We start from the raw sequence: 21,751 nt of genomic DNA, 5'->3' as shown, positions 1-21,751 counted from the left end.
TTGGGTTTAAATTATAATTGTGATTAGAAAAAATAATTAAATAACTACTAGCAGTGGTGATTTTAGTTGTATTGTTAGTTGTTGTATAGTAATAATAATAGTAAGAAAATTAAATTATTATATATTACATATTATATAAAGTATTATTAAATGTATAAATAAATAAATATAGTAGTGATTTTAGTTGTATTATTAGTTTTAATAATAATTATAATAAATATATAAATTATATACATAAATTAAATAAATATTTGTAGTAGCAGTAGTGATTTTAGTTGAATTATTAATTTAATAATAATTAAAAAATATTTTGCATTTAAATTATAAAGGCATATTTATATTATTATAAAAAATAATTAAATAAATAACTACTAGTAGTGGTGATTTTAGTTGTATTGTTAGTTGTTGTAATAATAATAGGTAGAAAATGAAATTATTGTATATTACACATTATGTAAAAGTATTATTAAATGGATAAAAATAAATAAATAACAGTAGTGATTTTAGTTGTATTATTAGTTTTAATAAAAAATGATAATAAAAATATAATTTAAAGAAATATTAGTAGTAGCAGTACTTATTTTAGTTGAATTAGTTAATTAATAATAAAAAATATTTTTTATCTAAATTATTATTATTTTTGTTATTATTATAAGAAAAGAATAATTAAATAAACAACTACTAGTGGTGATTTTAGTTGTATTGTTAGTTGTATTATCTATTATATATTACACGTTATATAAAAATATTGTTACATTTATAAATGATTATCATTACTACAATATAAATTAAATAAATAAGTATTATTAATAGAAGTGGTGGGAAATTTAGTTGTATTGTTAGTTTTGTAACTGTAGTAGTAGTAATAATAATAAGGAGAAGAATAAAACAATTATTAGTTATTTTAATTGCACTGATAAAAATTTAATTGTCATTATACACTACATGTATTATAATAATTGTTTTAAAGATATTAAATAAATAACTATTATTAGTAGAAAAAGTGATTATTTTTATTATTATTATTATTAACACCAGTAGTAGAAATAGTTGTCTAGTAGTACCTGCATTTTTTATTTTTTTTTTTTTTATTTACAAGGTATTCCTTTCCAGAATAGAGATCCCTCCTCCAAGATGCAGTTAAGTTCCTCCTATTTTCATCCAGCTAAAAACTGGTTGTTCAAACACTTTTGTCCCACTGTATGCACAGCTGCCAAAGACTCATCTTTGTTTCCAGATGCTAGACAAACACAGCATTTGGATTTGTTAAAACGCCTAGTTGACTACCTTTACCAAAGTATAAAGGGAAGTTTTATCATGGAGAACAGCTTAAGCCAAGAAGCAGAAGAAAACCCCTATCTGTGGTAAGAACTGTTTTAACTCTTAAAGTCAGTTTTAAGTGCATAACGTCTGAACTTTGAATCAGTCTTTTTGTTTTAGTTCAGACCTGAAGACTGCAAAAAAGAGTGCATAGCACTCTCTAACTAATTTAAGTAAAATAAAATGCAAAAGATATTCTCTCATCAAGCACTTGAGCACAGCTTTGAGTTGAGCTGACAGTTGATAGCTGTTTTAGAACTCACACAGATGTTTCTCACAGCTGAACTGTTCTTCATGACTAGACTTGTCTATACACAGACACACATGCTTTGATCCCAAGGTCTCATTTCAGTAGATCCACAAAATCCTCTGAGATATGTAGTTTACTGATGTTTATTATTATTATGTTTATTATGGCAAAAACCAAGCTGTTATGAAAACACTAACATTTTTAACTTTTATTAATGCATATCTGAAATGAAACATCACAAGAAACCCATTTGAGCAGACAGTAAAACATAAGTTTTTCTAGTTTTCAGAGAACACCATCTCTCAGACGCAAATGGAGAAAACGCTACGGAGGCCTGGATGGTAACAAACTGCTGGAGCCAAATAAGGAGGATGACACAAGAGGTACAAAAACAAAATGTGCATCACCTTAGCTCTGGGAAAGTGTTTCAGTTGATCATGGATCATGTGTCACCGCCCAAATCCCAAATTCACATCAGCTCCATAAGCAAGCTCCAAGATCAGTGTGAGAGTGCTGCTCAAACTAGGCCAAATGAATGGGACGTTCTGTAGACACTCTCATTTAAGCAGGCTTGTGGTCAACATCTGGGCCATAAAAATGTGCAAAGGCAGTGTGGGTGTGTTCTGGGAGGAGTGATGTGGCATTTATTGATTTTAGTGTGGCTGACGAACACATTTAATGCTATACAAAGCCATAGAACCTTTGTTATAGCTTCCTCTTTCATTGACATTAATGTAAATTTGATATAAGCATTTTTAAGGTGACATATCATGAAAGTCTGACTTTTCCCATGTTTAAGTGCCATTATTGGGCCTCCAGTGTATCTACCAAACCAGAAAATGTGAAAAAGGACAACCCAGAATTTTTTTTTGGTAAGCCTTTCTCTGCAAGCTTGTGAAAAAATGAGCTGCTCAGCTTTCTCTCCCTTGTGACGTAGAAAGGGGATCTTATTATATAATATTACCGCCCCTTAATCTGTGTTTTCGCCATTGTGTTTTCGCAAGTGACAACAGTGTACCAGTTCTAACACAAAGCATGCTAACTGTTCTGTCTTTGGCTGCACTGACGAGTACAGAACACTATTTAGAGTCCCAGCCTCAGAGGAGACAAGAGAGCAGTGGATTTATTCATTTATTTACTGTATATTACACTGCTGCCACACAGAACTAATATAAACATGCCATTTCTTTCCCAGCTGTTTACCTTCACAGATATAACTGACTGTTTTTGTCACTCATGTGTGTTTTTAACATAAACTTGTGTGTATTTGACAGTTTAGGCGCAATAAGACATGAAAGAGAACTTAGTTTAGTACTCACTTGAATGTGTGAGTTTAGAATATCGTTGATCAGAAGTTTAAACTGATATGGCTTTAAAACGCATGATTTCAGTGCGATAGACATGATTATGTAAACCAAACAGATGTTTTTTGGCAGAGTATCTGATGTAGGAGCTGTAAAGGCACAGCTCTATTCTAGAAAAGGGGGCAGGGAACAGCAGCTCATTTACATTTAAAGAGACATGCATGAAAACAGTGTTTCTGCTTCCACTCAAAATAGGTATTTTCAAAATGATATAATAGATGATCTGTGAGGTATTTTGAGCTGAAAGTTCACAGACACATTCTGGGGACACTTGAGACTACAATATTATATATTGTTAAAGGGGGCATAATGGGTCTCTTTTAAACATTTCATGAAAATTTCATTATTTTTAAATTAATTACATATGTATTTTGTTTAGAAATGAAGATTGCAGCAGAAGTTTAAAGGACTAGTTCACCCAAAAATGAAAAATTGCTGACAATATACTTACCTAGGCTATCCAACATGAGTTTGTTTCTTCATCTGAACTGATTTGAAGAAATTTAGCAAGGTTGCCAAGTCTGCGGTTTTCCCATGGAATTGTACTGCTTTAGCACTGTTGCCGTGGGGTGTTTTTCATGTCCGCGGGTTGAAGCGACACCAAAAATGTGATATTTATCCCCTGAAATGCAAATTTTACCAGGGGAACGCTACCAAAAAACCCCCGCAGAACTAGGGTGACCACCCCTCCCACTTTGCGTTGTACCACACAGCATTTTCACCCCTTGTCCCGCACGTCACATATTGAGAAAATGTCCCACATTTTCATCAGTCTGTTGGTTTTTAATTGTCATAATTAATACGTATGTTTGCCTTTTTAAGAATGCTTTTTATTTATTCTTTTTGCCACATAGTTTTCACGCAAAGGATGCGCGGACCTCATCAAGTCATCTAGCACCACCGACAGAAATGGTCAAGCGGACACGGAAAAAACGATATTCTCCATTCATCTTAACTAATTAAAAAAGAATCTCGATGCAGCTTTCAGACACGACTTTCTTCTTATTTTAATAGTTCGTTTGAGGTCGTTCCTATGGCATTATTTTAATGACAAATCAAAATTCATGCAAGCATAAATCCCCTCACAGGTGGATTCTCTTCACTCTCATACAAAACAGACATGCTTTACAGTAGTAAATGTATGTCTGCATTGTCTTGCAAAATCATATCTACTGTCCCGAGACAGATCTATTGCCAGGTGGTCACCCTATGCAGAACGCGATTTTAAATGGGGTACCCTCCTCTAAACACGATGGGGCTAGTTTTGAGTAGCAATTGGGTGGGTTTTGTTGTGAAAACCTGCCAACTCTGAAACTTAGCATTATATCACTTGCTCACCAATGGATCCTCTGCAGTGAATGGGTGCCGTCAGAATGAGAGTCCAAACAGCTGATAAAAACATCACAATAATCTACAAGTAACCCACACCACTCCAGTCCACTCACATCTTGTCAAGTGAAAAGTTGTGTGTTTGTAATAAATTCATAAAGGCGCTTTAACCTTTGAGTCATTGATTTATAATCTATAATAACACAGTGAAAAAACTCAAAACATCAAAATTGTTTTGGACTATTTTGGCTTATAAAAGTTGCTTGATCTGTTTACATATTTGTGTCTCAAGATGTTAACTGATGGACTGGAGTTGTGTGGAATAGATTATTGTGATGTTTTTATCAGCTGTTTGGACTCTCTTTCTGACGGCATCCATTCACTGCAAAGGTTCCATTGGTGAGTAAGTGAAGAAACAAACTCATCTACATCTCAGATGGCTTGAGGGTGAATACATTTTCAGCAGATTTTCATTTTTGGGTGAACTATTCCTTTAAAGCCAGCAACACAAAGACTTGTGGCAAGGAGTAAAACTGTTTAGACTGTTGTAAACCACATTCACATTGTTTTGTAAACCATATTTATGTTATGTGGGTTTCCTTTAAAAGAAACAATTAAATCACTTTTAAGTTTCACCCTAAGGGGTGGAAGCACCGTCTGCGTCTGCATAACTTTGTCTGGCATGTACCACCCTAGCTGGGCACAAAATCAACTTCCTGAGATTAGGATATTATACCAAAAATGAAAATAATTCACCCTTTTCCAAACATGTATGAATTTCTTTTTTCTTTGGAACACAAAATAACCTGTTTTTTTTTTTTTATGCTATTGACTTTCAATGTATAGACCAAAAAAATTCAGAGATTTTTTTTTGGTCAGCTACTGTATTCCTTTAAAATGTATTGTTCTTTTGGATGGAAGATTAAGAATAAAAATAGACCAATTGCTTTCATCCCCTGTCCACAGCACCATGGTTTGATATATTTTAGCTTTCAGAAAATGTTATTGTGTGGGAATTGCTGAGGTTTTGGACCGAAAGGACAACACAACACAAACAATGTCTTAAACTCGCAGGAAACTTGGTGTCCTAGATTCTAAAATAGCCTCATATACATTCTTTGCTGAGGCAATGCTTAGTGGTTTTCAACTTGGAAAATCCTTTTTAAATCTTGCACTCACAAATAAGCACTAATCTTAATCTTTAAACCTCTCTCAAGATTCAGCAAAGGAGGATTTTTCTCATCCTGGCTTTTTATTCTTTACCCCCCACTCATTCAGAGAATGGAGAGACGACAGATGCCCTCGCCAACAGGAACGCAGACCCAGTGAAGTTTACTGCGTCTAAGGTACATGCTGAGTCCTGCACTGCTCTCATAACCACACCCACACATAAACTATAAAACAAACCTGGAGGCGTAAAACTATGGCCAGCATTATTAAAAAGACTGAGGTGAGGGACATTTCAATACACCTGTGCTAATGTGCTGTTTTACTGCTGTTTAAAATGAGACTTAACCATTCAGCTGACATTTGCAAAAGAGATGTTTTGATTGAAAGGATTATTCCAGGTTCAAAACAAATTAAAGCTTAAATGGTAGACTACTTAATACCACAAAAAATAATTTTATTCACCTCTCTTTTTCTGCTTTTCTAAAAAAAAGGCAGCGAGACGCTTACAGTGCATTTTTTGTAATAGCAGAAATGTGTGTCAGACATAATTTTATAAACACACTATTAATTCTTTTAAATAAACTTGTGCATTACTTGAGATGTAAAACTATTTAAATAATTTTTACGGTTTTACAGTATATGGAGTTGCATTGTCATGTAAAATTGAATAAATCTGCACAGAAAAACAATTTTATCACACTAAAAAAGTTGCATAGTTTAACCTTTCTGAGAGAAAGAAATACAGAACAAAAAACAAATATAAACTTTCAAATGCAAGTTAAAAAGACTTTTTTTTTTTTTAAGAACTGCGTGACACAAACTGGCCATTCTGACTATTTTCCTCAGTTGTGAGGTATAAACTCACAATTTTGACTTTTTTCTCAGAACTGAGATATAAACTCTCAATTCTGACTTTTTCTTTTTTAGAATTTGAGATATAGACGTTCAATTGTGAGTTAAAAAGACTTTTTTCTAAGAATTGCGTGACACAAACTCGCCATTCTGACTTTTTTTCTTAGAATTGTAAGATATAAACTCACGATTACGAGAAAAAAAACATCTTTTTCCCACCTCAGAATTGGACATTGTAACTTGCTTTTGCAGGTCTGAGAAAAAAGCAAGAATTGCGAGATATAACCTATAAAAAAGTTAATTACAACTTTTTCATCTCACAGTTCTGAGGGGTTTTTTTCTTGCAATTTCAAGGTTTATATCTCTCACATCTGACTTTATAACTCGCAATTGCGAGTTTATATCTCACAATTCTGAGAAAAAAAAAATCAGAATATATATATATATATATATATATATATATATTTATTCCTGTGATTTCAAAGCTGAATTTTTAGCATCATTACTCCAGTCACATGATCCTTCAGAAATCATTCTAATATTCTGATTTGCTGTTAAAAAACATTTATTATTATTATAGAAAACAGCTGAGTAAAATTTTTCCAGGTTTCTTCATTGAATAGAAAGTTCAGAAGAACAACATTTATCTGAAATAGAAATCTTTTGTAACATTATATATGACTGTTCATCAATTTAAAGCATCCTTGCTAAATAAAATAATATATATATATATGTATATATATAAAATTTAATATATATTTGAAGTACACTCAATGCAAATAAAATCATGTCTTTTTGCTCAAGGGTATTGTGTACATCATGTGGCTTTACTTCCTTTGCCCCCTGTTCTGCTTTAAAAAAAAAAAAAAAAAACTGAATACATTAAAGACATTGGAGATTAAAGACACATTGTCTCCACTACTTAGCGTAGCATGACTGTACAAAGACAATAAGTTCATCACCTGCAATAAAATCCCACCCTGCAGACGCTGATACTGCTGGAGGCTAGCATTTGTAAGCTAGCATGCTGACATGAGAGAGTAATATGTCTCAATATGTTTCCCCACAGTCCTAAACACCTGCAATTAGTTAGACTTCAAAGACATGTCTGGCACCAGCATTATGCTGTACATTGTATTTCATCAGGCTTCAAAAGGTGTAAAACACTTAGATAAGCTAATTCAGTCATAGCATACATCAGTATGTGTTTAGGTCTGCATAAAAGCTAGTTCTCACTCTAAAAAATAATGTGCAGAGTGTTTGCTTGCTGCTATATATAATTAAAATGTAATAGTCTATATATAGGTATTTTTTCACAGCCAAGCTCTCAATGCATGTTTTTAATGTTACTAGGAAACAAAAGCTGCAGGGAACATTCCACAACCCGTGCCAAGAAATACTTTTCCATCCCAGAGGCCAGTCAATTACGTCTCTCCGGGCTCTACAGGTAAAAGAACAAAATAAAACAATATGTGCACTTATCTCCAGGGGCACACATTTCTAGCTGTTAATTCTCTTTTGCTTTTATGTGGCTTTGTGCTCTTGCTTCCTTTTGTTTAAATTATTACAGCTCTCGCAACGCAGCAGTGTATTAATAGTCCTCAAACATTCTGCTTAGTGTTTGTTCTAAACCTCTAACCTTAAGTACTAAATGTCTGCAGTAATTGGGCTTAGTGTACAAACTCCATTCAAACATTATTTGTAGATTATTTTAGCTTCATTATATTTTTCTCTCTCAAAATCTCACTGACTTTTTAATTGACTTTGGAATACAAAGTGGCTTTCTACAGCATCAGGGCCATTCACACTGAATTGACCCTTGACAAGGGAGTAACGTTAGACTTGTGTCAAGTCAGTGGACTTGAACTTGAAAAACTGTGTATGTTGACGTCTTTCCGCAATTAAAAAAAAAAATTCCATCTGATGTTCATTCATGTTTATTTTATGCTATAACAAGTACAGCGTAAGAGATGATCGTTTCACGTGCTGCTTGAACTGAGGTGCTACAGTGATCTGTCACGACACATTAAAGAGCCACGGTATTTATTGTTTGAATTTCTTTAAAAAAGACAAAATTTGAAAGCTGAGACGTACAGTAACCTGCTCTGTCTTGTCTGCTGGCACGTTGTCAGTCTTCACTTTGCTCCGCGGCGTATTTTTCACTGCGTGAGAGTGCCATGGCTTGTTGGACATAGCCACAGTAACAGAGGGGGTTGGGTCTTTGCGAAGGGCCAATTGTGATTGGTCCACTTTTATACACCCACTATACTTCTATATTTAAGCATTTAATTACTACCTTAACACTGCACAGTGGCTATGTGTTGATTTTGTATGTGTAGTTGGCTTACTCACATTTAAGGTCATTGCACACTGAGTTCGAAATTTTCGTACGTTAAAAAATAAATACGACCTCACGTTATGTCAATCATGTTTACACACTGCCTCCGGAACTTTTGTATATCATAAAAAAATTTGGATCAGGTTCAACTTTCTGCATTTTTCACATCCGTAGCAAGCATTTTGAGAGGTGTTTTGACAGATCAGAGCCATCGTACAAGCGAACACCAAAATCCAGAACTGGGTCTGACAAGTTCATCCACTTCGTCTCGCAGCACAAAGCACTGTAAAGGTCCTTGAACATTGAGTTCAAAGAAATTAGTGGTCTTCTTTATAATATGTGGCTCCAGTAACGTTAGCAAAGCATCAAAGTTTACTGACATCCTTAAGTAAACTTTGAATCGCCCGGGATAATCCCGCAGCGTCCACTTCCAGAACAACAGTTTACAAATAATTTACTCACCCCCTTGTCATCCACGATGTTCATGTCTTTCTTTCTTCAGTCGTGAACAAATTGTTTTTTGAGGAAAACATTTGCAACTTTTCTCCATATAATGGACTGATATGGTGCCCCGAGTTTAAACTTCCAAAATGCAGTTTAAATGCAGCTTCAAACGATCCCAAATGTGGTTGTAAACGATCCCAGCCGAGGAAGAAGGGTCTTATCTAGTGTAACGATCGTTATTTTAATAAAAATAATATGATTTATATACTTTTTAATGCCAAACGCTCGTCTTGTCTTACTCTGCCTGAACTGTTTTTGTTCATGTTCATGACAGTTAGGGTATGTCAGAAAAACTCCCATCTCATGTTCTCCCTCAACTTCAAAATCGTCCTATATCGCTGTGTTACCTTATTTGTTAAGGGTGTTTGATCTTCTTTGCATGTTCACTTTGCAAAGACTGGGTTGGAACTTCTGCAGCGACGTAGGATGATTTTTAAATGATTTTTGAAGTTGAGGGAGGAAATACATTGGGTGTTTTTTGACATACCCTAACTGTCTTGAGTCAGAATACACAGAGTTCAAGGACTGCAAGGCAAGACGAGCATTTGAGAATAAAAAAGTATTTAAATTGTATTTTTAAATGTAAATAACCCTTCTTCCTAGTTTACAACAGCATTTGTGATCGTTTGAAGCCTCCTTTAAACTGCCTTTTGGAAGTTCAAAATCGGGGCACCATATCAGTCCATTATACGGAGAAAAATGCTGAAATGTTTTCCTTAAAAAACATAATTTCTTTATGACTGAAGAAAGAAAGACATGAACATCGTGGATGACAAGGGGGTGAGAACATTATTTGTAAATTGTTGTTCTGGAAGTGGACTTCTCATTTAAGGTGGTGCGCACAAAAAGTGCTCTCTCTTTCCTCTCTATATCTTATAATTGGATGGACTCATTATGTCTTTTTTTTTTCTCTTTTAAGTAGAAAGTGGACAACAAAATCATTCTCACTGCTTGTAGATTCCATTGTGTATTGTTTGTGAATTTTTTCGAAACGGATGAATTAATGCGCATCGGACTCGGTGTGCAAGGTTTCTGTGCGACAAATTTTTAGAACGATGAATAGGAAAAATCGCATACGAAAGTCTTATCATGAAAATATGTTGAAGGAGAAGTTCACTTTCAGCATGCCCGTGATTTACGCCTATGATCTTGGATGATATGGGGGTGAGTAAATTATCAGGAAATTTTCATTCTGGAAGTGAATGAATCCTTTACTGTCCTTACGTACTGTATCTAAAATATAATCTAATATTTGTTGTATTATATAATAATATATCATTTTATTCTGTCATTTATTTGCTTTTCATAATATTTTATGTATACTACTGTTCAGAAGTTTGGGATCAGCAAAACTTAGAAAAGAAATTAATACTTTTATTCAACAAGGATGCATTAAATTGATCAAAAGTGACAGTAAAGACATTTATAATCTTCTAAAATATTCTTTTTCAAATAAATGCTGTTCCTGAAAAGAATCCTGAAAAAAATGATCATGGTTTCCACAAAAATATTGAACTGTTTTCAGCACTGATAATAGTAATTGTTTCTTGAGCAGCAAATCAGCATATTACAATGATTTCTGAAGGATCATGTGACACTGAAGACTGGAGTAATGATGCTGAAAATTCAGCTTTGCATCACAGGAATAAATTACATTTTAAAATATCTTTACATTTTTAAAACATATTTTAATTTGTAATAACATTTCACAACATTACTGTTATACTGATCAAATAAACACAGCCTTGATCAGCATAACAAAACTGCGTTTATTTGATCTTTCGAAAACCAACTCCAACTTTTCAACAGTTGTATATAGATATTATTTAGTTGCCCAGCAAGTAATGTTTTTTTCTTCAGGAAATGCTAGTCTACTTTTCATTTTCTGCTCTAATAAAATTCCCATTCTTTTCCCTAGGCATGCCATCTTTCATAAGCAATGGAGGAACAAAACGGACAGTACCAGAGCAGGACAAACGTCATGCCAGCCAAGCCAGCCAAGCATGGCAACACTTGGGCCGACCAGAGACTCATCAAGGTCACTTTAAGAAAAAAGTGTGAGTCTCAAATGCGCAAGGCAGCATTCACTTAACTTGCTTCAAGTGCGACCATATGTATACTGATATACAAAACACATTGTTTTTCAAAAGGGCTGCTGATGTGCTCTTTGATAGTTTTGCCTCAGGGGGAAGAGTCAGCTGCAATCAGTTTTTTGAGGTACATAAAAAGCATCGTGAAAGAAATAGTTCACCCAAAAATTGAAATTTGCTAAAAATGTACTCATCCTCAGGTCATTTGAGGCATAGATGAATTAGTTTCTTCATCAGAACAGATTTGGAGAGATTTAGCATTATTACATCAGCTGCTCACCATTGGATACTAAGCAGTGAATGGGTGCCGTCAGAATGAGAGTCCAAACATCTGATAAAAACATCATAGTAATCCACACGACTCCAGTCCATCATTTACCATCTTGGATCAATGTGATGTTTTGACCAGCTGTTTGGACTTTTATTCTGACGGCACCCATTCACTACAAAGGATCCATTGGTGAGAAAGTAACGTAATGCCATATTTCTCCAAATCTGTTCCGGTGGAAAAACAAACTCATCTACATCTTGGATGGCCTGAGGGTGAGTACATTTTCAGCACTTTCTCATTTTTGAGTGAACTATTGCTTCAATATTTGCTAATATTCAATATTGCGGGATGTCATATCTGTCTGTATTTTGGCAGGCCCTGTGGAGCTCAGGAATCATCCGAACAGACCCACGGATTAAAGACTGCTACAGCCTGATGCGGAAATTACAGGAAGCAGACGGAACCGTTGACAGGAGCACTTTTCACAGGCCAGCCTGAATCTTGATACCATTAGTCGAATTTAAAGCATCTTAAACATAAATGCTCAACAGTCCTAATCTTTCATGCAGCTAACATGCTTCATTTGCGATCATTTTGCAGGTGCGTGACTGGCTTTGTGTCTTTCATCCTGAAGGCATTGCAGGGACGATTTGTCATTCCAGATTTCTCTACTTTCACAGAGGAAACACAAAAGCTGTTTATTAAATGCAAACAACTCTCCTCTGTGAAGGTGCGTCAAATCCTTTTCTGCTCTTGTTGTTGTTGTTGTTCTTTTTATATAACGGTCTAGTGAAAAAGACGTGCAAAGGAAAGTAGCACAGGTTATTTTCTAATTGATTGTTTTATGAAAAATATCACAATGTGACTCATATCCTGTGCATTTCTGAACAGGAGAAAGAAGACGTGGGAGAGAGCGCCACAAAATGGGGCATTTCAGTTTGTACCGTAGATGGACAGAGGTACCACATAACAGTCCAATTCATTTGATATATTTAAGAGGTCTTTAACAGGGGGTCTCAGCATCCCTTAGGGTGGCCACAGTGGCACTGCGGGGCACCTGGCAATAATTGTTACATTTTTGTGAAAACTTGACAACATATGTTAAGCAAAAAATATCATATAATAATAAAATATAACAATAAAAATAGAATATATTTTGGGGCCGAAATCCTCGTGGGCAGAACATCGACACATAGAGCCTGTCAGGTGTCGGCGTCCCGTGTTGGAGTCTCGGCTCATGGACCTATCCCAATTCCGTCCCCTCTCTCTTTCTCCCACTTTGCTTCCTGTCTAACTACTGTCCTGTCAAATAACAAGAAAAAAACCCCCAGCAAAAATAAACCTTACAAAATGTAAAAATTTCTAAAAAAAAAAAATTCAGTTTTTTTTTTCCAAATTCTGTTTTTTCCGTTTAATTTTTCTGGATTCTGTTTTTTCTTTTTTAATTTTCTTAGACTCTGTTTTAATGGTTAAATTATATTTATTTCTGTTTTTATATTTCTGTTTTTAATGTAATTGAGATCTTAACTTGATGATAGAATTTATCTTTACTAAAGGTACAGTTAAGAAGTGAAAGTTGAGCTATATAGGGACTATGAAATCTGTTTTTTCTCCCCCCAAATTCTGTTTTATTTTTTTCCAGAATTTTTTTTTCCATTTTAATTTTTCTGGATTCCATTTTTTTCGTTTTAACTCGGTTTCAATGGTTGAATTAAATTTTATTAATCACAAAGCATATCTAATTAATTGAAATCATGATTTACTAGGAATTACATTTTTAAGACCCTATGAAATAGGTTTTATTTTTTTTTTTTTCAAATCTCTCTCTTTTTTTTTTTTTTTTTTTTTTTTTAAACCAAATTCTGTTTTCCATTAATTTTCTGGATTCTATTTGAATGGCTTCATTAAATTACAATAATCAAAGGCATCTCTAAACAATTGATTTTATTTAAAAAAAAAAAAAAAGTATTTTATTTATTTAATTTTATTTTTAAGAAATACTGTGTATGTCTAAAAAAATCTGTTTTATTTTTTTCCAAATTCCATTTTTTGTGTTTAATTTTTTTTTGGGATTCTGTTTTTTTCCTTTTTAATTTTCTTAGAAATTTTAGAATTTTCTTAGTTTTAATAGTTAAATGAAATTTGAATAATCAGAAAGCATTATTTGTTTAATTGAAATCATAAAACTCACACAATTTACCACATTTATTAAAAGTTTAACAAAAATTTTATTTTTTAAAGACCATATGAAATAGGTTTTATTTTTTTCCCAAATCCAGTTTTATTTTTACAAAATTCTGTTTTCCATTAATTTTATATTAATTGATACATTTTTTATATATATATATATATATATATATATATATATAAATAGACTTTTATTATTTATTTTTATTATTATTATTTTAAGAAAAACTGTGTTGTATATTTACATTTTTCTGGTAAGTAAATTCTGGTAAATAATTTTTCTGGTAAATATTTCTAGCAAATAATAATTTTATTTGTTTCCAGTGAAACCAAAATTTTATTTTAATGGGTTGCCGTGAAATTCCGATTTTGTCCGCATTTCCCGCATTATGGAAATCATAGGGCCCTAATTATAATTGTTATATTATATTATATAAGTACTAGTGCTGTCAAGTTGATTATACACACACACACACACACACTTTTATGTAAAGACAAACTTTTATTTTGGAAACAATTAATCAGTAATAAAAATATATACAAACATTTTAACAAGGAACTACAATCTTTAATTCTTTTTTAGTTCTTTTTTAGAAATTAGATATTATATTACTTTTTTAGATATTATATTATTTCCAAATAATATATGAATTCAGTTTGCCTTAAGTTAAATGAGATGCTGTTGTTTTTCTGCCTCTAGACTTTCCTTAGGAGACTGGGCTGAACCTTGCATTCTGGGAGAGATTTCCTGGCCGCTCATATACGGTCTCGCAGTGGACCAGCAAGGATCCGACTACGTGCACAGATTTGTAGGGATGGAAGAATATTCCAAATACGAGTCTCTGTTTAGCCTGACCAAGCAAGGTACGTTCAGTCAGTTCATTCCACATGTTCCATTTCTTTGATTTATTTTTGGTTCTGGACTCAACAGTTTGATGTTCAGTTCAAAGACTGTTGTCTAAGCTGTGCTTAAATACACATTAAACACGTGTTTGCAGGTGTGCCTCACAGTCCGCTGGTTGAGACAGGAGCCATTATCTGCACTTCTTTATTACAGGTAACAACACTGCTTGCTTAAAAATGAACAAAAAACACTTTCATTGACAGTTTTTGTCATAAAACAGCTGGCCTCCAGACCAGTCACCGATGAAGAAGAAAAGTATGAATCTGTAAGCTTACATTTTACATTAACCAGCTACATTTGGTGAAAAATAAGGCATATCTTAAAGCAAACCATTCTCACACAGGTTTTGAACATCATCAGAAGACTGTGCAACAAAGAGCATGCAAACCTCAACTGCACCAGGTATTTTCATGTGATTTTTATGAGAAATTGATTTTTTTCAGTGCTATTCAGTGTTTATTTGTTAGTGTTAATAGTAACCGTCAGCACTGCCGTTGCAGTTATCAAAACCTCCGAAAAGACATCATCCATCTCCACGCCCTTTCATTTTACTTACAAGAGAAGAAAGTAAGCCCGGGATAATTCCCTCAAAGATCAATTTTGTTTCTCCATCACAAAGAATGTTTTAAACTCATCTGTTTTTGATAACTAAATCGTTCCAGTGCTTTCCAGAAGGTGTGGGGATCAATTCCACGCTGGATTTGCTGTTACAGGTATTCAGCTTTATATATTATATTCTTTATATTAAAAAAAGAATGCATGATTGATTTTTCATTTTGCATATGTCACAGTGTTTATCCACAGAAGTCACCTGCGAGTCTGGTGCGGCATTGGCCGCAACCCTAGCTAATGGGGGGCTGTGCCCCCTGTCAGGTGACCAAGTGATTTCACCCCAAGCTGTCCGCAGCATGCTTTCCATGATGCAGGTGGCTGGAATGAATGATCATTCCAGAATATTTCATTTCAAGGTGAGTCATGTTTGTGTGATATATTGCAGGTTTAACATCAGTTGCGTTTAATTTTCCACGAATCTCTAGTTTAAAATTCACTCCCGCATCTCGAACAGGATTTGTTAAGCCATTAAATTTGCTCCCACTTAATGAAAATAATTAAAATGGCCTCTACCCTGCAATGTAATTAGCAGTAAGGTTAAGAATTGTCAGTAATGAACAGCACTGCCTGTCTGTAAGAATGATGTATTCCCCTACTGCCCTCTAATGGACACAGTCCAGAATGCTTCTTATTGTTTCTTTAGTTCCTGGATTAATAGTGCAGATTATTCACAGTTGCAAACTCCTGAGAACTGAAGGCAGAATAATTTAGGTTGGACAATGTATCATTCTGCGATACAGACATCAGTGCCTGCCAAGTCCAGTCAGTCTGGTGTCGTGCTGATCATGGTTCCTGGAGTTCTGGGACTCATGTGCTGGTCTCCGGGACTGGACTGCAATGGCAATTCATGGAGAGGTGTCCATTTTTGTGAGGTAATGGATCAGTATACTCCTTTTGTGTCTTGTAGTCCATGTTCCTTAGCTTTTATACTCCATAAAAAACGTTTAGAAGATAGACGCATTTAAAATTTGCATTGTCGGATCAAAAAGATTGATGGCTCAGCCTGTATTATAAATTTATGTCCAATTATATGCTCTCTAGTATGAGATGCTCCTCCCCATGGTACCTCCTGCCTCTGGCTAGCAATGTGACAAACCTAAAGCAGATTTTCTAGTAAAAAAATAAATAAATGATAATTGTCTGTTTTGTCACAGGAGTTGGTTTCAACCTTCCAGCTGCACAGTTTTGACATCAGGACTCCATTCAGACAGGTGCTGTGTTACAGACAGTGGAAAGTGGAGTCAGAGGTCTGGTTAATCTTTATTATATTATAAAGAAGAAATTAATTACATATGACACTACCAGTCAAAAGTTTTTGAACAGTAAGATTTTTAATGTTTTTAAAGTAGTCTCTCTGCCTGCATTTATTTGATCCAAAGCACAGCAAAAACAGTAAAATTTTGAATATATTGTAAAAAGAAATTTATTCCTGTGATCAGAGCTAAGAAGAAACTATAGAAATAAGTACTTTTATTAAGCATGGATGCATTGAATTGACCAAAAGTGATGATAAAAACATTTATAACGGTACAAAAGATTTCTGTTTCAGATAATTGCTGTTCTTCTGAACTTTTTATTTATTAAAGAAACCTGAAAAAAATCTACTTGGCTGTTTTCAACATAATAATAATAATAATGATGATAATAAATATTTCTTGAACAGCAAATCAGAATTTTAGAATGATTTCTGAAGGATCATGTGACTGGAGTAATGATGCTAAAAATTTAGTTTTGAAATGACAGGAATAAATTACATTTTAAAATATATTCAAATAGAAGACAGTTATTTTAAATATTTCATTTTTTTTCTGTTTTTGCTGTATTTTGGATCAAGAAAATGCAGGCTTAGTGAGCAGAAGAGACTTCTTTAAAAAAAATATTAAAAATCTTACTGTTCAACAACTTTTGACTGGTAGTGTAAAATACTAATAAAACTTTTCATGCTGTTGGGATATGGAGGTAAATAAATATTAATTTATTTCTATTACAGGGATACCAAATTATGAATGTACTTTTGGCTGCTTACAGAGGGGACATAGTGTCTCTGCGCAGGTAGGATGTCTCTAATAACATATAGACCTCAGACACAAGACACAAGACACAAGATGAGACATCTAATATTATGTATATTAAATGTATAAGAGATATAAATCAGTGATGTGTGGTGGTGTCTGAAATGAGAAGTTTGTTTTTTTTTTTAAATCAAATGTCGTAGTTGCATTTTCTGGTTAAATAAACATTGCTTACATGAGCAGAAAAAAAAAAATTATATATATATATATATATAGCTGAGTATGAATCTCATCAAGTTAGTGTTTTTTTAAGCATTTTACATTTACTCCAAAATAATAACTCAAGGCAGTAACAATTTAAACAATATATGTTATTTGTGAACTTACATTCAGCTATTCTTTTGAACAGTTAACTTTTAACTATTTTAAAATTTTTCGGATCATCAGTCATCAAAGATTGGTAAATATTGGTCAAGGACACTGAGATTTAGTTTCAATTTCACGTTTCACGTTCACGTTTCAAGTCTATTATTTACTAAAAACTCCCACAGACCATGTTTTCATGCCATTTTAAGTCTTATTTTGACATAACAAAGTGGTTATATCTAAGTGTGAGTTGTTTACTTACTTTTTCAAATTAGTCTTCCCATTAACACTATTATGTTGTGCATTCAGACTGATTCGCATATGCACACAAACACAGGCAGGATTTATTACATGAACCAGCCGTTCATAACCCGTCATACCCAATCATATTGCAATGGAGGCACTGTCTCCTCTCTGACTTTCCCCCATGCATTCTCAATTACCCCCCACCAAACTCACCGCACGCTTTAATAGGGCCCTATGAAATCCGTTTTATTTTTTCCCAAATTCCGTTTTATTTTTTCCCAAATTCCATGTTTTCAGATTTAATTTTTCTTGATTCCATTTTTTTCTTAACTCCTTTTTAATGGTTAAATTTTATGAATCAAAGAGCATGTCTAATTAATTACTTATACAATTTCACATCAATTTAATAAAGGTTTAGCAAAAATTACATGTTTAGGACCCTATGAAATGTTTTATTTTTCTCACCATATGTTTTATTGTTATCAAATTCTGTGTTTTAGCATGTCTAATCATTTGAATGCATACTTTATTTAACTTTATTCTTAAAATAGCCTTATGAAAGTTTTTTTTTTACCCTCAGAAAGTCTGTGTTGTGTATTTAAAATGTTCTGGTTCTCAAATGAAGGCATAAAACATTAATTTAATTTAACCTTTAATTATTGAAAATTAAGCAAACTTGTTTTTCAGCAAACAAAGGGGAATTTACTATTAAAATTAAAACATGGAAGAAATGTTGTGTGATTATACTTTAAAAAAATAATGTTTCATTTCAATAGTATTAGTAGTAGTATATATCTGGCACAATGTCTTCAAGTTAAACCAGACTTTTATTTTGACGGGTTGCAGTGTCTACCTTTACATTTCTGTGTGTATATGATATAATGCTAGTTTTCCTAAAATGGAATGGTCAAAAGCTTATGAAGTGACTCTCAGCAGATATTGTTCATGTATTTATGTCCTCATTTAGTGAGACGACAGACCTTACACACGCACTTCAGTGTGTGTAGTAAACAAAACTGCTCGTCTGCTCCATTCATTAAAACAGAGACAGGCAGAACATGCAGGATTCACATTTAAATGGTATTTTTGCGATGCAGTATTTACAGATACTAGTCCATTTTGCGGTTTGATTTAAGTGTAAAGACCTACTTTTGATTAATTCATTCAAACTTGACAAATTCTGTGACATTCCAGGTTATTCAGTAAATTCCGTTTTTATGACTGGATTCCACGATTCCGTCCACGTTTTCCGCATCGCGGAAGTCATAGGGCCCTACTTTAAGGAGTCTGTTAAAACTCATTGGGCTCAGGGGAGGCAAGAGAGACAACGGACTCCCGCTGTAACTTTACCTGCTAGTGTCGCTGTTGTATAATAAATCTTATACATTTAAATAATATACGAATATTTATATAGAGAGAAAGACTTATAATTTGTATTAAATAATATATTCAATTATTCAAATTGTATATGTAGGTATTATGATAATATTTCTTAATGTTTCCTTTAATGTTTAATTTAAATGTACAAACACACACACAGAGAAATGAGAATTATTTATCATTCTCTTTATGCAAAATATAATTGATTTTGATCAATTAAAAAATGTCACCGTAGCATTTGAATTAACTTTAATTCCCATCTGTCTATAACCGACCTCTAAACCTGCATGGTGAATTATACTGAAAACAATAAATGCAGAGTTAATTCCTTTTTTATAGGTACCTTCTGTCAGGAGCAGATGTGAATGCTGTGGATTATGATGGACGGTCAGCGCTGCACGTCGCAGCCTCTGAGGGCCGTCTGGATGTCATCAAGTTCCTGGTGGAGAACGCAGGGGCAAACTGCACTCTCAAGGACAGGTAACTTTGCCAAAGTCATGTACGATATGACTAATACTTGACTTGGCATTATACACTACCAGTCAAAAGTTTTTGAACAGTAAGATTTTTAATGTTTTTAAAGAAGATGATAAAAACATTTATAACTCACCAAGCCTGCATTTAATTGATCCAAAACTGTAAAATTTTTAAATATCGTTTACTATTTAAAATAACCTGTTTATATTTTTAAATGTAATTTATTCCTGTGATCAAAGCTAAATTTACAGCATCATTACTTCAGTCTTCAGTGTCACACTGTATTATCTAGTATTTAAAACAGTTGAGATGCTAAAAATTCAGCTTTGAAATCACAGGAATAAATTACATTTTAAAATATACTCATATAAAAAACAGTTATTTTAAATAGTAAAAATATTTCAAAATTTTACTGTTTTTGCTGTACAAATAAATGCAGGTTTGTAATGTTCAAAAATATTAAAAATCTTACTGTTCAAAAACTTTTGACTGGTAGTGCGTACCAACCAAAAGAAATAATGTGCTATGTTGATGTTCCTAGGTGGGGAAACACAGCCTTACAGGAAGCCTTGAGATGCAATCAAGACTCTGCCATCAAGTTTCTGAAGAAGTACACAAATTATGAAGAGAGTTTATGATTAAATACTAATAACTTATTTGATATTTACATTCAACATAAACATAGATTTGGATTATATTTAGAATGGAGAGGAGGCTGACTTGGATGGAAAACATTAGTTGTATTCTGCTGGCAGCCGTCCCAGACCAACCACTTACTGTGTATTAAGAAATACTGATAGAGACTGAAACCTTGTTTTCTCAATAAATGCCTTAACAGCTTGTGTTTACTGATTCAACACTTAAACATTATGAATGAGCCTGTACAAATCCAATGTCATTTTATTTTTGCTGTAGTTGTTGGGTAAACAACTGAATGTACAATACTTGAATTGTGCTTTCAGGACAAGGGGATTTTCATAAATGTCAGAGCAGGGCAAGTTGTCACATGTTTTATCGATGTTAAAAAAAAAACAGCTGTGCTGGTTTATTTTTCAGGATTCTTTAAAAATTAGAAAGGGCAAAAGAACAGTATTTGTTTTAAATAGAAAATGTGATCCTGGACCACAAAACCAGTCATATGGGTATATTTGTAGCAATAGCCAAAAATACATGATATGGGTCAAAATTAACGATTTTTCTTTTATGCCAAAAATCATTAGGATATTAAGTAAAGCTCATGTTCCATGAAAATGATTTGTAAACTTCCTACCGTAAATATATCAAAACTTAGTTTTCATTTGAACAACTTTAAAGGTGATTTTCTTAAAGATATTATGTCAGGATTTTCAAAATACTGTCCTATCCTAACAAACCATACATCAATGGAAAGCTTATTTGTTCAGCTTTCAGCTTATGTATAAATCTCAATTTTAAAAAATGGACCCTTATGACTGGTTTTGTAACATTATAAACATCTTTACTGTCATTTAATGCATTTTTTGCTGATGGCTGCTGAAGTTTCTGCTTTGCCGCCAATATATATAAACTATATATATACAAAAATATATTTTAAATGTATTAAACAAATACAGCCTTGGTGAACATAAGAGACGTCTTTGAAAAAAAATAAATCAAATAAAAATCGAAAAACGATAAAAAACGATTCCCAACGTTTGACTGACAGTGTATGTATACAATTTAATAATTACAGTACATTTGGATGAAAACTGATTTTGTACATTATAATTTACATTTGTGCTGTTTAAATATCATTTTGTGTTTCATTATTTTTACTTACTTAATCTTAAATATAGCTAAAAATGCCATTATGTGCAATTTTGAGACAACTTACCTCATACTTTTTGACGAGCTATTGGTCAGTTTGTATTTAATAAACTGTATCTTTAATATTCAGAAGCTAGGCATATGTGCCTATTCAGAAACTGACTTTCCAAAAACATCCTGAGAGGAAAAAAAACACTACAGTAGAAAGCGTGACAACTAGCCCCGGTCTTTCCAATAGGCTAGTTATTTATGGAAACTTTCAGAATATAAGTCTTTATGTAGGCTACCGCTGCC

At 33.3% G+C, this 21,751-nt stretch overlaps 1 protein-coding gene across 2 annotated transcripts; it reads left to right on the top strand.

Moving 5' to 3' along the window:
- Positions 1–399: 399 nt before the first annotated feature.
- glsl (glutaminase like) lies at positions 400–21,281 on the top strand. Of its 2 annotated transcripts, XM_051098959.1 has the most exons (22): positions 400–1,139; positions 1,238–1,364; positions 1,853–1,953; positions 5,542–5,609; positions 7,639–7,732; positions 11,046–11,184; positions 11,278–11,344; positions 11,864–11,976; positions 12,089–12,218; positions 12,380–12,447; positions 14,376–14,539; positions 14,674–14,732; positions 14,800–14,844; positions 14,923–14,981; positions 15,080–15,146; positions 15,242–15,292; positions 15,371–15,547; positions 15,932–16,063; positions 16,346–16,438; positions 17,182–17,243; positions 19,535–19,675; positions 20,214–21,281. In XM_051098959.1, exons 2-22 carry the CDS (start codon positions 1,318–1,320, stop codon positions 20,308–20,310), a joined length of 1,974 nt encoding a protein of 657 aa, XP_050954916.1. In that variant the 5' UTR covers positions 400–1,139; positions 1,238–1,317; the 3' UTR covers positions 20,311–21,281. The 2 variants fall into 2 exon arrangements, with proteins under 2 accessions (XP_050954916.1, XP_050954914.1); XM_051098957.1 differs by having other exon boundaries at positions 400–1,364.
- Positions 21,282–21,751: the final 470 nt, after the last annotated feature.

This window comes from Labeo rohita, chromosome 25 (genome assembly GCF_022985175.1).
Source record: "Labeo rohita strain BAU-BD-2019 chromosome 25, IGBB_LRoh.1.0, whole genome shotgun sequence".
Classification (NCBI taxonomy): Eukaryota; Metazoa; Chordata; class Actinopteri; order Cypriniformes; family Cyprinidae; genus Labeo; species Labeo rohita.
The sequence above is the reverse complement of the archived record's forward strand: the minus strand, read 5'-3'. Positions and strand labels throughout refer to the sequence as shown.

Coding starts and splice junctions, on each gene's coding strand:
- glsl (XM_051098957.1), top strand. CDS start 1,135: ATGCAGTTAAGTTCCTCCTATTTTCATCCAGCTAAAAACTGGTTGTTC. Junction 5,610..7,638: donor TGAAGTTTACTGCGTCTAAG/GTACATGCTGAG, acceptor TAATGTTACTAG/GAAACAAAAGCTGCAGGGAA. Junction 17,244..19,534: donor GACATAGTGTCTCTGCGCAG/GTAGGATGTCTC, acceptor CCTTTTTTATAG/GTACCTTCTGTCAGGAGCAG.